The 16,386-nt window shown below is 47.2% G+C and overlaps 1 protein-coding gene across 1 annotated transcript in view; it reads right to left on the reverse strand.

The window, feature by feature from the left end:
* LOC130109085 (kinesin-like protein KIF21A) overlaps positions 1–16,386 on the reverse strand; it is a 77,555-nt gene that overhangs the window by 29,063 nt on the left and 32,106 nt on the right. Inside the window, exons 4-15 of the mRNA XM_056275816.1 lie at positions 15,534–15,683; positions 14,896–15,030; positions 12,621–12,785; positions 10,684–10,799; positions 9,459–9,654; positions 8,913–9,102; positions 7,396–7,459; positions 6,653–6,856; positions 4,126–4,173; positions 2,424–2,484; positions 2,075–2,186; positions 958–1,146 (exon numbers count right to left, since the gene is read on the reverse strand). Of these exons, the coding sequence (XP_056131791.1) occupies positions 958–1,146; positions 2,075–2,186; positions 2,424–2,484; positions 4,126–4,173; positions 6,653–6,856; positions 7,396–7,459; positions 8,913–9,102; positions 9,459–9,654; positions 10,684–10,799; positions 12,621–12,785; positions 14,896–15,030; positions 15,534–15,683 (1,630 nt within the window). The remainder of the gene's footprint in view (positions 1–957; positions 1,147–2,074; positions 2,187–2,423; positions 2,485–4,125; positions 4,174–6,652; positions 6,857–7,395; positions 7,460–8,912; positions 9,103–9,458; positions 9,655–10,683; positions 10,800–12,620; positions 12,786–14,895; positions 15,031–15,533; positions 15,684–16,386) is intronic.

Below are 16,386 nucleotides of genomic sequence, written 5' to 3' on the forward strand. Positions count from 1 at the left end.
GTAACACAGGGATTTGAACTGGCGATCCCCGTGTTGGTAGGCAACGGAACAGACCGCCACGCCACCCGGATGTCTGGTCACAACGTTTATTGGGAGAAACATTTCATCACTCAACTAAGTGACCGCTTCAGTCTCAACTGACTGCAAGTATCCCCGCCCTTAAGAGGGAAGTGAAGAGGGAACGACCATCTCTGAACCGGGGGGCGCTAAGAGTACATCTGTCCCCATCTTACAGTGTTGTGATTGCAACTATTCCCAAATCCTCTGTGAATAGTACACATGGCCATTGTAACTCTAGTTAATGGTCACGGCAATTTTAACATGAAACTGGTCGTTGGTTTCAGTCGTTGTGCTACTGTATATCTAATGGTAAAATTAAATAATGGCACAACAGAGTGCAGTATAACCGGATTTAAATGTATATGATATAGATGGGTTTAACTTTAGGATATGAGTGAGCACACTCACTTTTCGAAAAGTGGATAAACTGCATTTGGCTGTGTGCTAACTGCTACATGCTAACTGCTACATGGTAAGAGAAGCTCTATGGGTAGTCAGATGTACCTTCCTCTGTAAGATTATGTTCTACTGTTTTCCACCATGACTTTACATCTATCACTGAGATCTCTCACATATCTGTTAAATATTTGTGTCTCTGGTCTTTGATTTCTTCACATTTTTGGTTTCAAAATCAGAAGGTCGTGTAAACACTGTTTTGTATCTCAAGTGTACAAATTTGATCTTTTTACACTCATCTCTGTGGTTGTTTTTTTTTTTAATTCGAGTTCATTTCACCACCGCATGGTATCACTGCATTTACAAATCCACTTCTATTTTGGAACTTTGGAAACAGACTAAACATAAGTCAACTCTGTTTATATGAATCTATAAACACACTCGTGGCCGCACAACTAAGATCAACACTTCACCAACTTCCGCAGCAGCGTGAGGTCTCACCCATGTTGTGCAGCACCTTGTCCCTCTCCAGCTGTGTGTCTCTGATCTTGCTCTGCAGCATCATCAGCTTGTGCTCGTACTGCTGCTTCAGCGTGTGCAGACGCCGCTGGCTGTTCTCCAGCTCGTCTATCAGCTTCTGCTTGATGGCAATCTCACAGGTGATGTTGGCCAGGTCCGCCTGGAAGTTCTCTGCCCACGCACATAAATATGGACACGCACACACATATGCACACACGTGTGCAGGACACAGATACACACACACACACACACACGCATGCATGCATAAACATGCACACGATACAAAGACATACATAAACATGCATGCATATGTACAGGACACAGATACACAAACATGCACGTGATACAAAAACAAACACACATGCACATGTGTACAGGACACATGTGCACACATGCATGTACAAACGTGCACATATGCATGCACAAACATGCACACGACACACACACACACACACACACACAGATTCAGAAACAGGCTATAAATAGCTTTCTATTCCTGTCTGCCTGAAAATGTGTCCCATCCTGATAAATAGCCTCTTAATGATCTAGCATTTATCAAAGTAAGGATATTTAAGGATGTTTACTGTACGGCCAAACCCTACATGGTACCGCTGCCTTAATTCCCCACGTCTTTGTAAGCTGCCAATTCTGACGCGTTTCTATTTGTATTCACACATTAACCCGTTTACCATTCGCCGTGTGACAGAAGCCGTCTTCTTTTCATGGTCAGAGACACAGAGATGAGACACTCCTACATTTATTTCTAGCAGCTGTTCTCCTCTTATTCTCTCTGTGAATACAGTCATATGGTAAAGATGAGCTGCAAGACCTAAGTCTGCACCCATTCATGTGTGTGTGTGTGTGTGTGTGTGTGTGTGTGTGTGTGTGTGTGTGTGTGTGTGACTAGACTCGCTAGCTCTTGGCTAACGGGTCTGACCCTTTAGTTGACTGGTTAGCACAGTCACCTGTGGTCCGGGCTATCTGGGTTAGGTTCCCGGCTGCCCCTGAATTCGCTACACTGGTGTCGGAAGTGGGATGGCGAGACCGTGAGGCCATCGGAAGCGCCATGAAGAAGTTAGCTCGTTTTTGGTAGTTTTACCTTTCTCGTCCAGTTCTTCAGAGTCGGATTCATCTGAACTGTCCTCTCCCTCCATATCAAAGTCTTCTTCCTCTGCCTCCGCATCGTCCCCTTCATCATGGTCGCTACCCTCCTGGTCACATCCGCAAACGCACATGTACACGATGTATCGCATGTGCACACAAACACACATGCAAAGAGGGACACGCACACATTAAGCATATATCCTCAATGTTAAACACAGGTAATCAGCAATGCAATGACAGACACACACACACACACACACTCAAACTGCCATGTCAACTACACATAATAGAACATAATTGGTCGATTTAAATCTTTATCAGTTCAGTGAATCACATCCACCTACCCCCTCCACCTCCTCGGTGCCTCGCTCCTGTTCATTGTCTGGCACCTCTCCCTTGATCACACTGTGGGAGGAGACGAGAGTCAGGCGTTGCCGAGACGGAACTGCCATCCCAAAATAACCCCCTTAAACGGCAACAACAATGGGAACGGGGGGGGGGGGGGCGCATGCACAGGATCTTCACCGTACGAGTCGTCATGCCAGAAACCGATTCCAAATCACCACTGATTAGAATCATCATCGCTAAAAGTAAGTGGTTAGTGGATGATCGCCGTGGTTACCATTGGGAGAAAACACTGACAGCATATCGGGATGGACAGACACAAGGGATGCGACCGTGATTCACAGACATCACCGGCTCGTCGCACAATGAGGGCTGCACACACTACAAGATTTCTCCAAACGCCCAAGCCCGTTGAGCTTTGAATGCGGCAAATCGTCTTCATAAACTTTCTCTCAAATTTAAACAAGACGCCGAACGGGGCGGGATCCCCTCGGTGTCCTGTAGTGTGCATCCTCCCCGACAAAGACAAGAGAAGACCGAGGACGGGGGATTTAAGAGGGGGAGCAGGATGTTAAAAAGACAGTGCGAACCACTGTAGGTGTGAAGGCAGCCATGTTATTGGACCTGTTAGTTTGGGGGAGACGTGGGAGGACACAGTCAATGATAAACTGAAATCTCCTCAATTACCTTGTCCATTTCGGACCACCCCAGACGCGCAGTTGGACCGGAAGTGTTCTATCGGGGTTCCCATTTCTTTTAGGAAATCATTTTGCAGGACTTTGCAAGGACATCTTCCATGACTTTTTTTAAAAAATGTTTCCCCCCTTTTTCTCCCCAATTGTATCCGTCCAAATACCCCACCCATCCGAGCCGTCCCGGTCGCTGCTCCACCCCCTCTGCCGATCCAGGGAGGGCTGCAGACTACCACACGTCTCCTCTGATACATGTGGAGTAGCCAGCCGCTTCTTTTCACCTGACAGTGAGGAGTTTCACCAGGCGGACGTAGCGCGTGGGAGGATCCCGCTATTCCTCCCAGTTCCCCCCCCCGAACAGGCGCCCCAACTGATCAGAGGCGCTAGTGCAGCAACCAGGACACATGCCCACACCCGGCTTCCCACCCGCAGACACAGCGAATTGTGTCTATAGGGACGCCCGACCAAGCCGGAGATTACCCAGGGATTTGAACCTGTGATCCCCGTGTTGGTAGGCAACGGAATAGACCACTATGCTACGCTACCCGGACGCCCCACGACTTTTGCTTAGGTATACAAGATAGCCCATGCCCATTGAAAGGGAAGCATCACTACAACCCCTACACACACACACACACACACACAGTTCCTCCAACAATTAAAATTTTATCTCTGAATTTTCCGGAAATATCTCCATGTATATACATACACGTGATAATTTGTATAATACAAATACAAAACAGAATTTTATAACCTACTTCACAATTTTTCATTTCTGCAGTGATATTTCCAGGGGATTCTTTCAATGGTCTAGCCTCCCAGATGTATTCCATGACTGGAAATCTAGTCTGAAACTTTCCAGGTTTTCCTGGACGTGTGGGAACCCTGTCTACAGAGGTGATCCAGCTCCATCCATCTGCGTCTGACAAAAATCAACTGATCTCAAAGAAGTAACTGACATGTGTTTCAGCGTATCATTGGACCCAATCCCGGATGGGACATAGCAAACCTGGCGTGTTCAACCTCTCTGTGGCGAGTCACCTCGTACCGTCTCAGTCTTCAACAACACGGAGAGGACCGGTGAGGATGAGGAGAGTGGATTGAAGAGGTGTGGGAGGGAGAGGAAGGGCGGAGGAGTGTAGACATGTAGGCAGTGGCAGGTGGGAAAGGCAAGGAAATTTGTATGAGACAGCAGAGAAAAGAGAGAGAGAGAGATAGAGAGAGAGAGCAGGAAGAAAGAATAGGTGAGCACAGAAACTCACGGTGTCTTCTGATGTTGAATGCATAATGGACCATGAATGATAATACACATAGGTGCACACTGACAAACACAGGTGTGGCCCACAGGTTTCAGCAGGTGCATGTCAAACCACACCAAACAGCCCGGGCAGCGTGGCGGTCTATTCTGATGCCTACCAACACATGGATCGCCAGTTTGAATCCCCGTGTTACCTCTGGCTTAGTCGGGCGTCCCTACAGACACAATTGGCCATGTCTGCAGGTGGGAAGCCGGATATGGGTATTTGTCCTGGTCGCTGTACTAGCGCCTCCTCTGGTCAATCGGGGCACCTGTTCGGGTGGGAGGGGGAACTGGGGGCAATAGCGTGATCCTCCCATTCGCTACATCCCCCTGGTGAAACTCCTCACTGTCAGGTGAAAAGAAGCGGCTGGCGACTCCACATGTATCGGAGGAGGCATGTGGTAGTCTGCAGCCCTCCCCGGATCGGCAGAGGGGGTGGAGCAGCGACCGGGACGACTCGGAAGAGTGGGGTGATTGGCCGGATACAATTGGGGAGAAAAAAAACCCATGTAATCTTTCACTCACTGCAAGTATCTACAAACATAACATTGAATCACGTGTACTTATTTAGCAGATGTCATTATCCCAAGCATCTTACAAGAGGGTCAGGCGATACCAGACGAATTTGAAAGTCACCAACTGGCATCATAATATCACAGGCCAGAGTGCACGTCAAGTCGAGCGCATTTAGTGTCGGGGCACCTTGACGCACCGAGAGGCAGGGAATAGGAGAATCAAAAGTACAAAGTAGATGTGCACCGCCACAAGTCCGAAAACAGGCAAATTAAGCTGTCAAGTGCAAAGGGGGGGAAAAGGGAGCTCACAAACATAAACTGTCTAAATCCTCAACCACTGACTTGAGGACAAGAGGGAGACATCTCTTAAGTCAGCTCTCAAAAGTATAATAATCACAGCGCGTGCACACACACACACACACACACACACACACATGCATGCAAACACACACAACAAAGGGGAGTACGGGTGCAGGATCGAGTCGGAGCTTGCAAGACAAACCGTCACCATCAGCACTAACAGCTGTCATCATCATCCCGTCTCGCACATCCAGGATACGCTCCGTTTAGAAAACAACGGGGATGTAAAGCCGGGAGATAATTACCCACAACACAACAGTGTAGACCCCCTATCACCATGGCAACAGACAAACACCACCACTCTACATTTCGTGCCCCCCCCAGACCGATTCATCTCCCATGCAGTTCGTAGACGAGTAGAGGCAGAAGTCAGCGACAACTCAAAACAGTAGATCACTAAGTGCAACAACTAAGTAAAAAGTGAAGCATTGCAGCTCGCACTCACGATGCCGATGAGGAGATGAACTCAAAATGACAATCTTTTCTTCCCATTTTGCATATAAATTAGCAAATATTTTATTGGTTACGAACTGCTTACAAGTTTTTCCACATGTCACACTGACCGCAGCAGGGACAAATCAGCCCGACCACAACATCCATCCACTGTTCGAACTGCTTATCCTGCTCTCAGGACCGCGGGGATGCTGGAGCCTATCCCAGCAGTCACTGGGCGGCAGGCGGGGAGACACCCTAGACAGACCACCAGTCCATCACAGGGCTGACACACACGCACTCACACATTCGTACCTAGGGACAATTTAGTACGGCCGATTCACCTGACCTACATGTCTTTGGACTGTGGGAGGAAACCGGAGCACCCGGAGGAAACCCACGCAGACACGGGGAGAACCTACAAACGCCACACAGAGGACGACCCGGGACAACCCCCAAGGTTAGACTACCCCGGGGCTCGAACCCAGGACCTTCTTTCTATGAGGCGACCACGCTAACCACTGGGCCGCCCCGACCACAACATGATTCCCGATATTCAAGTCAAGTCTATTCATATAACCCAAAATTACAAGGTAGTCCCAAAGGGCTTTACAATCAGCACAATATACGACAATATTCGACATATGACACCCTCTATCCTTGGACTCTAGACCCGAATGAGGAAAAACTCCAGAAGAAAAACGTTATCAGGAAAGAAATATGATAGAAATGTCAGGAAGCGCGTGGCTGTCCATCCCTCTTCCAGGATGGACAGCCATACAATAGGTGTCAGATGCCTAAAATACATACAGCTGATGTATAAAATTTAACAAATTTAAATGTGCTGGGTAATAAACTTGTAGTAAAGACTGCAAGAGTGCAAATTCAGTGAATCTGTGACCATCCAAGACCATTCAAGGAGATATTACCTCCTTTTCTTTTTCCTCTCCTTCTTCTTTAGCTTTTGCAAGTTTTTCTTGGCAATTTCGATGATATCGTTGGCCTCCTTCTCGGGGGCGAGCTGGGTCGGGGAGAAGGAGGTGGGCCGCCCGTACAGCGTGGAGCGCGTGGAGGCCCGGGACAGGCTCTTCCTGAGGTTCTCGCTCACGGCCTCGCTCTCCAGCAGTTTGGCTCTGGTACGGCGGGAGAACGAAACGACAGCGTCACCCTCCTTAATAAACTGCTCAACTTTTTAATATAAATTTATTTCTGGTTTTTTCTTTTTTTCTCCCAATTTAGTGGCCAATCGATCCCTGTTTTAGTTCAAACACCCACCCTCATACTGCATGTGTTCGCCAACTGCATCTCTCCAGCCGGCAGTCTCGAAGGAGACGCCTCGCCACTTTCGTGACAAGGCGACTCAAGGCCGAACCACTGCTTTTTCCAACACACACAGAGACGCATTCATGTGACGAACACAAGCCAACTCCGCCCCCCTCCCGAAGACAGTGCTGCCAATTACTGCTGCTTCATCGAGTCCGGCAATGGTCAGATCTGACCAGACCGAGGCGCGAACCCCAGTCGCCAGTGGGCAACTGCATCGACACAAAGCTGATGCTTAGACCGTTACACCTCTGCTCAACTTTTTAATATCTGCTTATCACGTCACGACGTCTCACTCAACCTCCAAATACCACAAGCAGCGGTTCTGCTCACCGCCCCCAACTGTTACCTGAGCTCCTCGATTTCCTTGATGTAGTTCTGAATCATGTTGCCGATCTCTTCATTACCCTCACCTGAAAAAGAAGGCATCGCTGTTTAGCTTTGAAATGGAGACCGAAACGGAGTGATGGACGGATGGATTGATGGATGGATGGATGGATTGCATGTGTAAGTAAATAGTGTGAGCTAACAAACGTGCACTGTAAGGCTACTCCAGGAGTCTGGCAAGGACAAGGACATGATTGGGCTGGAAGTGCATTAATCGTAATTGTGCTTTGTTTTTTTCCCCCTTATCGGGGTCTGGCTCTGGACCCAAATGTTTATTATATTAGTATACAAAAAAAAGAAAAAAGAAAATCCTTGATATCTAGGGAGACTAGCTCCACGCTTATGCCATTACACTTGCGTAATAGGATTGCCCGAAACAAAATGCTCTTAGCTAGCAACTTCGAAGAACAGGGTAAATCTTGCTGAGATAAGCCTAAATAAAATCCATCCATCATCTATACCCACTTAATCCAATTCAGGGTCACAGGGGACTGGAGTCTATCCCAGCATGCATTGGGTGAGAAGGCAGGCAGATCAATAGTCCATCACAGGACACACACTGGTCACACTTATGGGCAATTTAGAGACTCAATCAATCAACTTGCATTTTATATAACGCTTTTCTAGCTGCAACAGCCACTCAAAGCACTTTACATTTCTGGTCAAATCTGAATTTCAGACACCTGTTACAAGCCAGTTTCTGTACAATCGCTACCTACTTCATATGCGTAAGGCCACCGAAATGTGATTTACAATTAACTTATTCACACGTGTATCACAAAAAGATTTGACATGGGCTGTGTCATCCAATGTAATCTATTACAGCTCTGTCATCTAATGCAATCTATTACAACTGTGCCATCCAATGTAATCCATCACAGCTCTGTGTCATCCAATGTAAACCATCACAGCTCTGTGTCATCCAATGTAATCCATCACAGCTCTGTGATATCCAATGTAATCTATTACAGCTCTGTGATCCAATGTAATCTATTACAGCTCTGTGACATCCAATGTAATCCATTACAGCTCTATCATCCAATGTAATCTATTACAGCTCTGTGTCATCCAATGTAATCCATTACAGCTGTGTCATCAAAGTAATCTATTACAGCTGCGTTGTAATCTATTACAACTCGGTGTCATCTCAAGTATTGTAAAAGACTCTAGGACAGTGGAAAGCTGTGTGGTGTTTTCAGTGCAGATTTCTCTTTCGGTGCCTGACGTTCATCTTGTGGGAGACTCCAATTCACCTAACCTGCATGTCTTTGGACTGTGGGAGGAAACCCACGCAAACAAGGGCAGAACATACAAACTCCACACAGATGGGCTGGAATTGAACCCAGGGCCCTCTTGCTGTGATGTGACAGTGCTAACCACTAAACCATGGTGTCTCCCTCCTACATGAAATGTGTTACTTAAATGATTCAACTGCATTTATAATTTAATATGACAGTCCATTTCCAGGTCCTGCAGTACCTGCCCTGGCCAGGGTCTGGTTGGCCTGGTCACTGAGGAGCTGGGTGAGTCTGGCTCTCTGGGCGTCAATGGTCTCCTGCATGGCCTTCACCCTCACCCTCAGGTTGTTGTTCTCCGTCTGCAGCATGGAGTTCTCATGGACCAAGTCGTTCATACCCTCTATGCCATCCTCTCCCACCATGCGCTTGCCCTGGGTAACAGGGTAGAAAAGGGCTATTATAGTTGTGTTGGGAAATCTGCATCAGTGATAAAATTCTGCTCTGCTAAATTCTCATTTCTCCTCTCGAGTGGTTTCAACTTCAGCAGCCTCAGTTTCTTCTGAAAACCCAGCTCTGTTTACTACATCGAACCTTCATCCAAAGATTTCTATCTTTTTCTGTTTTGAAGATATCATCCATCTCAGATGTTTTCAACTGCAACACCATCCCTCCTCCATTTTTCTCTTTCACCATCTCATAATCTGTCTGACTAGACATCTCCATCCATAGTGAGCCAATCTCACCATCCCTCCCCTCTCTCCCCGTTTTCCTCCCTCCTTCCTCTCACCGTCTTGTACTCCATTAGTTCCATCTGTAGCCGGGCTATCTCCGTCCTCAGGGCGCTGATCTGCTGGCTGGCTTTGTCCTGGTTCACCACCACCTTGTTTTTGATGTTCCTGGCCCGGTTGGCGTATTTAAGCGTGTTCAAGGTCTCCATGAAGTCGCGGTCAGACGGGCTGATGCAGGCGATCATCACTGTTTGACTGGGGAAGGGATGCAGACTTAATGCTCAGCGTATGGAATATCTACTGTACACCTAAGTGGAATTAGGTGGAGAGCTCAACTAGTTATGAATCAACAGGGAAGCTGATGGATTGTTTCATGCACTGCTGGATTTGTATTGCATTTACACCATCAAGGTGTCACAAAACAAAACAAATGTCTCCATCATGTTTTTGGTTTTTTTTGTTGTTGAATTTCCCCCCTTTTTCTCCTCAATTGTACCCGGCCAATTACCCCACTCTTCCGAGCCATCACGGTTGCTGCTCCATCCCCTCTGCGGATCCGGGGAGGGCTGCAGACTACCACATGCCTCCTCCGATACATGTGGAGCCGCCAGCTGCTTCTTTTCATCTGACAGTGAGGAGTTTCGCCAGGGGGACGTAGCGCATGGGAGGATCACGCTATTCCCCCAAGTTCCCCCTCTCCCCTGAATAGGTGCCCCACTGACCACAGGAGGCGCTAGTGCAGCGACCCGGATGCATACCCACATCCGGCTTCCCACCCGCAGACACAGCCAATTGTGTCTGTAGGGACGTCCGACCAAGCGGGGGGTAACATGGGGATTCGAACCGGAATCCCCATGTTGGTAGGCAATAGAATAGACCACTACACTACCCAGACACCCTCTGACAGTCTGCAATGCAATGATATACTCAATGACTCCACTTAAAGAAAAACAAAACAATCAAACAGAAAAATCTCATTACATGTACAGACGTGTCTCAGAAATAGTCGTTTTTGCATCTCCCATCGCTGCATTTATGGGCTGAATTTGGACAAGCTGCTCAGTAAGACTACTGTAGGTGGAATTGTGGTCATGATGGGAAAAAGGGAGAAACTCCCTATTTAACAGTGGGGATCCGATAGCAATATTACCAAATGTGCACTTTTTGTGCATCAAGGTTTAATTCTTGATGTCCCCTGGCATGTTCAGATGATTTATAATGTCTCACTGTACAAAGTGCTGCTAAACCCCGGGACTCATGGTCAGGAAAGGTAACGTTACAGACCTGTTGCCTCCCAGTGAGTCCTGTAACAGCCGTGTCAGTTTGGAGTCTCGGTAAGGCACGTGGGTGGACCGCTTACTCCGGTCTCCAAGAGCGCTGATGACGTTTCCCAGAGCGAGCTGGAGGAAAGGGGGTGGGGGGTAGGGGGGACATGAGATAACACAAACAATTACAAAGAGACATTGAAAAAAAAAACCCAACATGATAACATCATCCGGGTCGGGAAAAGTAGATGAGGAACGCTTCCTTCTTCTTCAACAGCTTCTGTCAAGATGCTCTTGGATAAGTCCTAAATCATCATCACAAGTTCGAGTTAACAGCAGATCACTGCTGAACGTAAAAGTCAATCTCCTGATATAACTGTGTGCGCAGTGGGGTGTTGCTGGAAAAGATCAAGCGTTCCCTGTGTAAATAAGTCAGAAAAATACAAATGGAGAGGCTGTTAAGTGAAATGATGGGAGGTTGAAAGCATGGGCGGATTATGAGGAAAAAAAGGGGCCCCTGGGCACAAAGCCCCCCCTCCCCCTCCCAGGCAGGGCAGGTACACTGACTTGCAGCCAGCAGCACAATAACCAAATTCAACTGTACCTCAACATCATCTACAGCATTCATACACACAATTAACACCAACAGCATATAAAATAAGGGATACAGTCATCTGCAGTTTCCTTCAATTTTTCAGTAGGATTCTTGGGGCTCTGGTATTGACATGAATGACTAAGCCATTTGACTATGCGACAAGAAATGCAAACATAATAAGCGACTTCAAGCAGAGACTCTGGCTTAGGGACCTCCTGAGCCATTTGGCCCCTAGGCCTGGGCCTGGTAGGCCCGTTCATTAATCCACCCATGGTTGAAAGATGAGAAAAGACTCTTACGCACTCAAAAAGGGATGGTACAGTAATTCAGTCGGTAACCAGCAGGGGGCTCTCTTGCTCCTTCAAGTCCCATAGGTGGATGGCGGATGTCAGGTAGTGTTGAAGGGGCAAACAATTTTCTCATAAGGAGAAATTTACTAATGCAATTTTGGCCGAGATTAAACACAGCTAAATCTTCTAAAACATATCATACCGACAAAAGATCTCGTTCAAATTAATTAGACTAAGAAATACTATCGTTTTGCACCCACATTGTACTCGATAGTTGATTATCAACATATCTCATTTATGGCAACAACCTGTAAGAAAAGTTGACGTCTCATTTTCTGGACTCTGCTGCAGGGCTGTAGTCAGTCGACTAAAAGCCGTGGGTCTTTTTTTCCCCAAAAAGTGGACCTTTTTAATTCGAACACAGGACACCTTATGTAAGCCGACCTTTGACCTATTATGGCTAAGAACACACTATGTAGTACAGGGGTGTCAAACTCCAGGCCTCGAGGGCCGCAGTGTCTGCAGGTATTTGTTGCAACCATGCACTACACCACCTGATTAAACTAGTTCCTTTCCCTCCTTGATCCAGGAGGTGAGCTAATTAGTTAAATCAGGTGGTGTAGTGCACGGTTGCAACAAATACCTGCAGACACTGCGGCCCTTGAGGCCTGGAGTTTGACACCCCTGATATAGTATGATAAAACTTTACTGGAAGGATCATCAAATAATGGAAGTTTGAGGCTTAAAAACATCATATAGTGTCTATGAACTTTTTTTTGCCCCTAAGGTTAGACCTTTAGTTTTTTGAAAGTAGGCTGAACCCCCCCCCCAGCTACACCCATGAATTAGGGGCAGTTTGACCATAACTGCTGAGCTAGGTGAAAGTGCTTCCTGCTATGTACTAAATGCCCCACACCCCCCTTGACTTTCACCAGTTAGTCAGTGAGTAGCTGCTTTCTAGCAGCAGTTTCGGGGTTGCAAACAACTTCTAGATAATAATTTGGCCATTACTGCTGTGTGACAGCCAGCAAACAGCAGATAATGACGCATCTTTTAACTCGGTTTCCTCACCAGTCCACAGTTGATGGAGATGCCCTCCTTCGCCCTGTCTCCCGTGGCGCCCGTCCTCTTCAGTCTCTCGGAGCCAGCCAGGTCGACGAAGTGAAACTTGGCTGTCAACGTCTCGAACTCATTCATCTCTGAGGTGTTGGCCAGACGGTTGTCGGTCTCATTGTCCTGGTGGAGAACCATCACAGCAATTATACAAGTAGATCCAAATAAGCGAGTGAGGATATCAAAATTCATTCGTGAGTTAAGCTTAATGTTGAAAAATTTCACAACACAGAAACAAAAAAATTGTGTCTTCATCCTTGAGCTTGCTTGAAAGCGGCTTGTCAGTATTGTTGGTGTTTATTTTATCATCCTAACGGTGCCCTTTTAAATAGGAATTTGGATATTTCATGTATTTTTCCCCAACCACCTGGCAAAGACAAATAACCAAGTTAAACAATCAAGAGATCGCATGAACGTAACCATATTTAAAGTAGCATAAGGAAGGACCTGCACTGGCCTTTCAGTGGCTGCTGAAATAAAATCACTGTATCATTAATTTGCAGATAATTAAGGATCCATATTCACTGTGTGGATGAATAACATCGAAACCACGGCAGCAACTCTGTCAGTGTGACTGTACTTCTGGATGAGGGGCCCCCGGTTCCTCCATACATATGGACTGATTATCATTATCAGGCCCCATACGAGTGTTTCTCTCTAACTCGAGACATCCACTGTTTGAGAGATGTGACACATAATAAGACATGATATGACTGCCGAGTACATTTTTAGCATACGGACGAAGAGTTATCGAAATAATTTGAGCGTGATGTTACTTTGTTTAAGGGGGGGGGATTTTTCACCCTTTTTCTCCCCAGTTGTACCCGTCCAATCACCCCACTGTTCCGAGCCGTCCCCAGTCGCTGCTCCACCCCCTCTGCCGATCCGGGGAGGGCTGCAGGCTACCACGTGCCTCCTCCAATACATGTGGAGTCGCCAGCCGCTTCTTTTCACCTGACAGTGAGGACTTTCACCAGGGGGTGAAACTCCTCACTGTCAGGTGAAAAGACCAGGTAGTGCGTGGGGAGGATCACACTATTCCCCCCAGTTCCCCCTCCCCCCTAAACAGACGCTCCGACCGACTAGAGGAGGCAGCGACCAGGACACATACCCACATCCGGGTTCCCACCTGCAGACACGGCCAATTGTGTCTGTAGGGACGCCCGACCAAGCCAGAGGTAACACAGGGATTCGAACCGGCAATCCCCGTCTTGCTAGGCAACAGAATAGACCGCTACGCTACACAGACACCCGCGTGATGTTACTTTTAATTGCTGCCCATGTGGGAGTAAATGTTAGAGGATGGATTATTATTTTTAGTTATTTCAACATCTTTCAGGGCATTTGGCCAATAAACTGTTTAGCAGTGGATTTTAATGTGGTTTTGCAGGTTTAGACTGGTTGTGTCGTGTACCATAAGCAGCACGTCAGTCGTCTGAACACAGCGCCACCATTTATGTCTTAACTGGTCCAGTTTATTAGGATTTCACGCATTTTAAATACGTAAAGTCAAGGTCAGTACATAATGAACTAAATATTCTCCATCACCGAGTTACATGTTCAGAGAAAAGAACTGATAAATGTTTTATATTGGAACTACAAGACAATGTTTTGGCAACTGTAGGCCTGCAGACGTCTGGCCTCTGCAGTCCAGAGGCCTTTATTTACGCAAAACACGAGATGCATTTTGTGAAACTTAAAGACACTTTCACTTTTCCTCCCCCGTGGTGTATGTTTTATTCTAATGATGAATTAACCCTCGTCATGTTCTGCTCCCTAATTAGCGATGGATGTCCTGTTTGACACGGACCATCTCTGGATTGGAAAGAGGAAAGAGATGTTTGGATTTCATAACAACACACGTGTGAAACGTATTTGTAAATACCCAATATAGCTTATCTTCATCTGAATTATTAATAATATCAGCAAAATGTGCTGTTAATAGCTGTTATTCAAAGAGAGCCACTTTGACCCAAACAGAACACAAGGGTTAGAAAAATATAAGATATTGATGTATCAATGATTTAAAAGCATACAAAACCAAAAAAAAAAAAAAAAAAGGAAGCTTAAACGGAAAAAAATTGCAAAACTGCGCGGGATGCAGATGAGACAGCGACCTACACCCCTCCCAGCGTAGACAGCGAGGTTGTTTAAGAGAAATGCACCCGGTGTCGACCAGCAGATTAGGTTAAACACCGAGGGGGGGAAGGGGGGGGGTCCGTGGTTCACCTACGTTGTTATCCGGTGAGCAGATTCGGACTTGGCACAGGTGGATGGTGAAAATGGCGTGGGAGCGGGAGCTCTGGCTGTTCATCTGGGTGCTGGCGGTGGTGCGAGACAGAGCGCCCAGCCTCAGACACTGCATCATCTGGGGGAGGCAGAGAAGATAGGAGGAGACGGAGGGAAAGAAAGGAGAGCAGAAGAGGAGGAAGAGTAAGGATGTGAGGCAGGAAGAAGGATGTGAATGTAGGAGGGAGGGAGGAAGGGGGGAGAAATTGAGGGAAGGGGGTAAAACGGGAAAGGGGGCGAGATGAGAGAATGTGTGGTCGAAGGAGGGGGAGTAGCATGTGGAAGGAGTGAAAGAGGGAATGAGAGGAGACGGAAGTGAAGTTTGGGGAGAGGTTTAAGAAAAAGAAAGGGAGGAAAACAAAGAAAGGAAGGAGAGGAGAGGCAGTCGGAGATACAAATGGGAGGGTGCGGAGTACCAGAAAAGATTGTTAGGGGATGGAGAAAGAGAGAGAGAGAAAAAACATGAGGGGGGGGGGTAAAATGGGATAGAGAAGTACAGAAAGGGAAAGTTAAGGTGTCAGAAGTGATCATAGAAAACTGGGATTATCTTGTTTATGATTTGGAGCTGTTGCTCAGGCCGACCTCGGCCTCCGAGGTGACGGTGCGCGTGGTGACGCCCACGGTGTAGATGCCTCCATTGGCGTCTTCATGGATCTTGATGTTGGATTTCTGTTTCCTGGCCTCCACGTCGCGCGTGGAGTCGAACAAGTCCAGAACCTCCTCGTTGTACAGCTGAGGGATAAGAGAGGGATAAGTAGAGAGAGTGAGAGTTTTGAGATGAGGGAAATGAGGAGGGGTCAGACTGAGTTTAAAACCTGCTGACTTCAATATGTATGTATTTTTCTCCATAAAATATGTGATGATCTATCTTTAACGATACCTGCAGAAACATCATACAGCCAATGCTTAATCCCCTCCCCCCCAATTTGCACATGGCCAATTACCCCACTCTTCCAAGCCTTCCTGGTCGCTGCCCCACCCCCTGTGCCGATCCAGGGAGGGCTGCAGACTACCACATGCCTCCTCCGATCCTTGTGGAGTTGCCAGCTGCTTCTTTTCACCTGACAGTGAGGAGTTCCACCAGGGGACGTAGCGTGTGGGAGGATCACACTATTCCCCCCAGTACCCCCTGATAAGGTGCCCCGACCAACCAGAGGAAGCACTAGTGCAGCGACCAGGACACATACCCACACATCCAGCTTCCCACCTGCAGACACGGCCAGTTGTGTCTGTAGGGACGCCTGACCAAGCCGGAGGCAACACAGGGATTCAAACCGGGATCCCAGTGTTGGTAGATAACAGAATAGACCACTACACTACCCGGACGCCCCCCAATGCTTAATGTTAAGCACATTGCATTGCATTTTAAATGGATGAAATGTGCTATATAAATAACGTGTGACAAACTGATTGATTGATTGATCGATCATCAGTC

The sequence above is a fragment of the Lampris incognitus genome, chromosome 3 (genome assembly GCF_029633865.1).
Source record: "Lampris incognitus isolate fLamInc1 chromosome 3, fLamInc1.hap2, whole genome shotgun sequence".
In the NCBI taxonomy this organism is placed as follows: Eukaryota; Metazoa; Chordata; class Actinopteri; order Lampriformes; family Lampridae; genus Lampris; species Lampris incognitus.